Source organism: Nelumbo nucifera, chromosome 3, assembly GCF_055504915.1.
Source record: "Nelumbo nucifera cultivar China Antique chromosome 3, China Antique-T2T, whole genome shotgun sequence".
Classification (NCBI taxonomy): domain Eukaryota; kingdom Viridiplantae; phylum Streptophyta; class Magnoliopsida; order Proteales; family Nelumbonaceae; genus Nelumbo; species Nelumbo nucifera.
The window spans coordinates 36,136,931-36,144,040 of record NC_142651.1 but is presented as its reverse complement, the minus strand read 5'-3'; the positions used below and the strand labels follow the sequence as shown (position 1 = coordinate 36,144,040).

Genomic DNA, 7,110 nt, shown 5'->3' with positions numbered 1-7,110 from the left:
GGTTCAATCGTCCAAGTCAACAGTTTGCTAACCAAATCAACGCTTTTTTTGCAAAAATCTGGTTTTGGGGGAAAACGGAACCGATCACTTGACCGGTTCCCCGTTTTTCCGGTCCAACCATCTAGTCTGGTCCAGTTTTGAAAACCATGCATAAAACAACAAAAATAAAAATATTAATTTAAAAATCCACTAAACCTCCACTTAAAACTAATAAATATTAACAAAACGTAGTAAAAATTAAAAAACACTAATAAAAATCAAATTTAATAAACACTAATAAAATTAAAAACATTTCAATTCCACTTAAAAATCAAACTCAATAAACACTAATAAAAATAATAAATTTAAATACAAAAAGTATTACTTGATAGTTTTAATAATATTACGATTTAAATATGGGTTTGATATATTGCAAGTAAAACCCAGGTTCTAATGTTGTATTTTGTTTTGTTTATTCATTTTTATTTTATTAGATAAATTTGTATTAATATATGTTAATTAATTAATAATATTGTTAAAATTAATAATTTTTATGAGTTGAGACCTTTATTGTGCATAGTGCCCATACTACACAAGAGACTTAGATAAAATAGAAAACCCATTAAAAATGATATAAAAATAAAAAATTAATGAAAATTTAAAATGTAGAACCCGTTTTATCACTTATACGAAGAAGACAAGCTAAACGGGTCTATCTAAAAACCCGTAATGTGATACACAACATGCAATAATAATAATAATAATAATAATAATAATAATAATAATAATAATAATAATAATAATAATAATGATGATGATGATAATAATAATAATAATAACAATAATAAGTTATATATAATTTGAAACCTAATAACTATAATTAATAAAAATTACTAAAGTTAATACAAATATTAAAATTTAGCAAGTTTTTATCGAGCAACTATTAAAAGTTAATAAATTAATAAAAATTAGTATTAATTTGTATTAGGGGTGACCATTTATAAGGATTAGTATAATTAATATTAATAGGATAATTAAGATTAATAATAAAAAATAATAAATAATAAAATAATAAAATAAACATTCATTAAAAATATAAAATAATAAGTATATTTGTATTTACAAAAATCAGCATAGGTATTTATCTATTTTCTCCTTTTTTGTATTTTTTTCTTTTGTTTTAAAAATATAAAATAATAAATATTGTCATTAACAAAATTGTATAACATTAATATTTAAAGTCGCACTCTATTATCAAGATATTATATTATTAAAGAGGGAGAGAGAGAGAGAGAAAGAGAGAGGGAGAGAGAGAGAGAGAGAAATTATATTATAGAAGAGAGACAATTAAAAGAGAGTTAATGAGAAAGAGAGAGATAGCATTTATATTATTAAAGAGACTAAGGGGGTGATGTAGGGACGTTTTAGTATTTTAGGCCCCCCTTAAAGGACTAAAGAACTCATGATACAAAACCCTAATATTAATATAGTAATAAAATATTATTAAATTAATATTAAGATAATAATAAAATAATAGTACTATAATAAAATGTTACTAAAATAATAATAGCAAACAAAGATATTAATTATTAAAGACTAATAAAATAGTAAAATATTAATAAAATTGTCAGTTGATTTCAATTCCAACTCCAAATGAACCAAACAATAGCAATCAGAATCCAATAATTATGTATACATATATATTATATATAACTATATAAAGTTTATAATTGATAAATTTAATATTTTATATTTATATACATTTATTATACATATTACTTTAAAAATAATTGATTTTTAAAACTTTTTAATTTTTGTCATTTTAAACACAATAAGATGGTTGCAGATTAAATGTGAAGATGATCCAAAACCCAACATAATAATCATATGCAAAATGTGGATCTAGATTTCATATATAATCGGATTTGGATGCGGATGCAATTGGTTCAAATCTGAATCCAAACCATTTACAATCCTACTATCTACATTGTATGGGGATGGTGTAGATCTGAGCTAGACCTAACTCAGAAGAAAATAGTTGCTTGCGCCCAAAAATTTGTTGGTTTAGCCATGTTTAAGCTAAGTTATAAATGATCATCCCTAAGTAGGAGTCTTAAGACATTTATAATTAGGTCTTTATTAGTTTTAATGTTTTAATTAAATTCTATAATTTTAAATGGAATGCGAGTGGTTTATTTTATTATTTTTAATATTTTTTTTACTTTTTATTGTTATTTTATAAATTACTAATCTTTATTAATTTCTTAATTTTTAATAGTTGCTAGGTAAAAATTTGCTAAAATTTAATTTTATTTATTAGGTTTTGAATTATAGTTTTTTGACAACTAACCAATTAATAGGATTTGAATGTGAATAGGGATGGCAATGTTCCCCATCCCATTGGGTACTTAGCTTCCCTAACCCGATGGGGCTGAGGATGGATATTGCCTTGGTAGGGATGGGGATTGATAATGATACCCAAGTGAGGAAGGGGACAAGGATTTGTTTCACAATCTTAAACCTTGAGCTTGGGCTTAGATTAATTTAACTATGACTAAAGAAGTTAATCTATAGATTAATTTAATTATAACATTTAATGATTGATAAAGTAAAATCAATAAAATAAAATACTAACAGATAAAATAAAAAAAATAATTATCTATTAAGTAATTAGCAATATTCACGCCCCCCCCAAGGTTTTCTGCATATCAATAAAGTTTCGGTGGCCACCCCTCCACTAGGAGTAAATTTTGGGGCTTAAAAAAAGAATAATTAGCAATATTTTATTATTTTTATTAAAAAACATTAATATATTTAATGTAAATTATTAAATTATTTTTATAACAAATTACTAAAATTATAAATATAATTATCAGTTTCCATTGTAGTAGTAGTAGTAGTGGTAGTAATAGAATAATAAAAGACAAATAATACTTATCCAATTAATAAAATTGATTATCCACTCTCGATTCTCTTTTTTTTTTGTATATTATTGATAATTATTGATTAGAATAATTATCATGTAATCTATTATTCTTCAAAATTGTAATAATTTGTGTACATTAGGGGTCATAATGTGATTTTTTTATTAATTTTACTTTAAAAATTATTTTTCATATTAAATAGTTTTATTAATATATATATTTTCACATTAAACAGTTTTATTAATATATATATTTTCACATTAAATACATGTTTATAGCACGTACCCTTTTACTAGTATATAAAAATATGTAAATTAAGAGATTTGAAACCTAACCATTTGTTTTAAAAATTGAAAAACTTCACATCCATCTAACATATTTAAGTATAATAAAAATCAATATTATAGTTCGACCCGTATGACCCGTGAATCTCTTCTTCTTTTCGGTTTAATCCGGTTTTTTTAACACTGGTTTGGATCTCCCATCTGCTTTGCGATGCATGTGTGATCTCGTTTGCATAAAAGTGCACGCCTCAGCGCCAAGTGCAGCAGAGCCCGACTCTTTCAGAACCTAGCTATAAATTAGGTTAGGGTTTCTTTGCTGCTTCTCTGCTCCGCCGACTCCTAAACCCTGATTATACATCGAGGAAAGGTAGAGAGAAACAGAGGGGGGAAAGATGAAGACGATCTTGTCGTCGGAGACGATGGACATCCCTGATGAAGTGAAGATTAAGGTCAAGGCGAAGATCATCGAGGTGGAGGGTCCCCGAGGAAAACTCAGCAGGAACTTCAAGCACCTCAACCTGGATTTTCAGCTTATCAAGGATGAGTCAGGGAAGAAGAAACTCAAGATCGAAGCCTGGTTTGGTTCTAGAAAGACCACTGCGGCGATCCGAACAGCCCTCAGCCACGTTGAGAATCTCATCAAGGGTGTCACCAAGGGCTACCGATACAAGATGAGGTTCGTCTATGCTCACTTTCCCATCAACGCCAACATCGCCAACGGCAACAAGAGCATCGAGATCCGTAACTTCCTTGGTGAGAAGAAGGTAAAATACAATGTTAACTTGCCAGCGTTTTCTTCATAAGAGTGTCTTTGTTAATATCTACCTATACCTGGGGGACATGGCCACATGGCATTGGATCCATTGGGCTTTAAAATCCAAACATTTCATCAAGAGACATTTTGTTTAGTAAGGGTTACGAATGAAGTTGATGGCACTTTATCGCTGAATCTCAATTTCTTCTATCCCTTGTAATCTACTTGCTCAAGTTCAGAATTAAAAGGAGTCGCCTAATGTTGTGCCCTTGCTATACTATACACCCTTCACTAGGCAGACCTTGTTCTGCACCGCAAGGAGCTAATTTGGTTCGCGATTTGTCTTTTCATGTTGGTCTAGAATAGCAGAATCGTGATGTTAATGTTGTTCGAGGCTTTGAGTCTGCTAATATTCATTGTTTATGTACTTGAAGTTGCATATGCATTATCTATCAAGTCAGACGTTTGCTAAAATCAATATCTATTATTGCTAACAATGTATATTTAAGTGAACCAAGCATATCTTAATTTGTTGTCCATGTCAGGATTTGTTTCACGGACCATACATAATTAGAATGATGCTTTCTTGAATTGAGGTGAACTGTTATATTTGCTTATTGTCAACCATTCACGTTGGCGAGTAATCAACTTTCATTATGCCTTCTCCCAACTATATGTGGTCCCCTACACGAATCCCGTTTCCCCATTCCATTCCATTTAGTGCATAGACAAGAAGTCATAGTTACAGAAATAGAACGCACAAACCCAATCATTGTTTATCATACATTTTTAGCTTGTTAGAAACTTAGAATGGAACCTAAACAGAAGAAGGAAAAGATAAATGAAATCCAGAAAATTTTATATGGGTAGCCTAATTAACTTGGCAATCAGAGCAACCCTGCGTAGGAAAGGTTTCCACCTTGTCGATGAAGTTGTAGATGTAGATGATATGGTTAAGAATTACACCTTTCAATGGCTTGTTGTACCATTAGATGCATGCAGCAACCTTATACATCAAAATGGCTGCTTTTGGTGATAGTTCTATGCACAGTTTGCGTTTTGGTTCAAGTTTTGAGCTCAAATCCTTTTCTCCAATAATCTTTTGATTACTTTTTGAATCCTCTTATTTGGTGGTTTGTCAAGCTTATCATCATCATCTATGCCTTATCCCAACTATAAGGGGTGGGCTACATGAATACTTTTTTTTGCATTCTATTCTGTTGAGTGCCATATCCATTGTTATAAGTGCTTAGATCATTTCATACTACATGAAATTTGAATAAATTCTATCGAGTCTTAGTTTTCTACTTTGTCATTCCTTTGTTTCTTTTATTTTTTTTTGCAAGGGTATCTTGGTTTGAAATCCTTATGAGAAATTCTTTAAGGAACCATATTTAACCTATTTTCGATGATATGTAGGTCAAAGATCCATTTTATGTGCATTAGTTGCAATTTAAATTGAACTTGATTATGTCGTCTTATTGGCTGCAATGTATAATTGGGGGAAGTGGGGAACTCTTATCATATTAAAAATGGATTAAAATGACTTTTCTATATATTCAAGTTTTTATATTTTTCTTTAAATTTTTGGCAAAATTAATAATGGACAAGGTATACAGAAAGGAATGACAGCACAGAATTCATGTAGCCTTTAGCTGACCATATGTAGATATGGGACAAAGCATAGATGATAATGAATTTTTGACAAATTTAGAAAAGAATGATGATATGATTTACAATAGGGCCCACAAATTCGTTCAATTCAACATTCTTTAAATACAATTTTACATGTAGTTATGATTTTTAGAACATTGCCATGCTGACTTCTCCGGACAAGGTTGTTTATAGCCAGTGTTTCATCACCTATAATAGACTGGTTATTATACAGCAATTGGTTTTCTGCAATTGCAATTTTAGATGGGGGCCATTGCTCGTGTGAAAATCAGTGACTGTGAGATAAAATGTATCTGCTTATTTATGCTGCCTTCAGATTTTTGATTCCTGGTTAGATTTTATCAAGCTTCAAAATTGATTCACTAGGTTTATGGGCTTCATCAGTCATGTGATGTTTTAGGCATGCCTTGCTTTCCCTGAAATGCTTTGCTAATGGAAGATATTATTGGTGTTCAGGGTTTTGTTTTGCAGCCATTTGAGAAATCTGATTTTACTTTAGAAAATTTTAGTCTGGTCACATCTTTTGTCAACTCTAGGCAATCCATGTGTAGAGGAATCGGGCATATGCGGATGGTTATCATGTTATTTCAGAGTTATATTTAGTTTCAAATGGAGGATATTTGGTTTTTTTGGCAGGCAAGATGGTGGATCTTTGCTGTCATTAATATATATTTTTGTTTCTTCAGGTGAGAAAGGTGGATATGCTTGACGGTGTAACCATTATCCGGTCTGAAAAGGTCAAGGATGAACTCGTGTTAGATGGGAATGATATTGAGCTTGTCTCCCGGTCAGCAGCTTTGATAAACCAGGTCAGTTTCTCTCTCTCTGTCTGTGTGTATGTGTTCCTCTATATTGCTCCTCGCTTTCTCATACTCTCCCGGTTTTGTACAACAGAAATGCCATGTAAAGAACAAAGATATAAGGAAGTTCCTTGATGGTATCTATGTAAGCGATAAGGGAACAATTGCTGATGACGAGTGATTAGGTAACTAACTAGGTAAGGACGGATGATTTCTTTTCAAATGTTCTCTTATTTTTAGGAGAAGGCTTTAATACAGTTTCTTTTTCTTTTTTGTTAGTTTGTTCTCCCGGTTTATTGAGATGTCTCCAAATTGTAAGAGAGTTGGAATTTAAAATTTTGTTCTATCAAACTTTTTTTATTTAATCACATGTTATAATTACTAGTTGGAGAGTTGGAATTTAAAACTGTGTGTAATAATACTTTTTATTCAATTCCATGCTATAATTGTTTGACTCGTACTCCGTGGGGAAATACATGTTACATGGTTACTGCGTTTCCTTTGAGAGTGTGTTGGGTGGGGGGTGTCAATCAGATTTATCATTGACCTCATTGGCTTCGGTCAGGGCAAACCCGTGCGAACAGCCTGTTGCAATCTTGATAGGGATTTTCTCTTCGAGTCCATTGAAACTTGGAAGAGATTTTCACTTCGAGTTCACTAGAACTTTGACAGTTCTCACTTAATCAATGAGACCA

At 30.7% G+C, this 7,110-nt stretch overlaps 1 protein-coding gene across 2 annotated transcripts; it reads left to right on the top strand.

Annotated features, from left to right (window-relative positions):
• Nucleotides 1-3,454: 3,454 nt before the first annotated feature.
• LOC104593115 (large ribosomal subunit protein uL6-like) lies at nucleotides 3,455-6,875 on the top strand. Of its 2 annotated transcripts, XM_010252824.3 has the most exons (4): nucleotides 3,458-3,951; nucleotides 6,302-6,424; nucleotides 6,510-6,612; nucleotides 6,695-6,875. In XM_010252824.3, exons 1-3 carry the CDS (start codon nucleotides 3,580-3,582, stop codon nucleotides 6,594-6,596), a joined length of 582 nt encoding a protein of 193 aa, XP_010251126.1. In that variant the 5' UTR covers nucleotides 3,458-3,579; the 3' UTR covers nucleotides 6,597-6,612; nucleotides 6,695-6,875. The 2 variants fall into 2 exon arrangements, with proteins under 2 accessions (XP_010251117.1, XP_010251126.1); XM_010252815.3 differs by having other exon boundaries at nucleotides 3,455-3,951; nucleotides 6,510-6,875.
• The last annotated feature ends 235 nt before the right edge of the window (nucleotides 6,876-7,110 follow it).

Bases quoted from the DNA above. Each gene is read 5' to 3' on its own strand.
- LOC104593115 (XM_010252815.3), top strand. From the start codon at position 3,580: ATGAAGACGATCTTGTCGTCGGAGACGATGGACATCCCTGATGAAGTG. The intron at 3,952-6,301 runs GTAAAATACAAT...TTGTTTCTTCAG, and splicing joins ACTTCCTTGGTGAGAAGAAG to GTGAGAAAGGTGGATATGCT. The intron at 6,425-6,509 runs GTCAGTTTCTCT...TTTGTACAACAG, and splicing joins CAGCAGCTTTGATAAACCAG to AAATGCCATGTAAAGAACAA.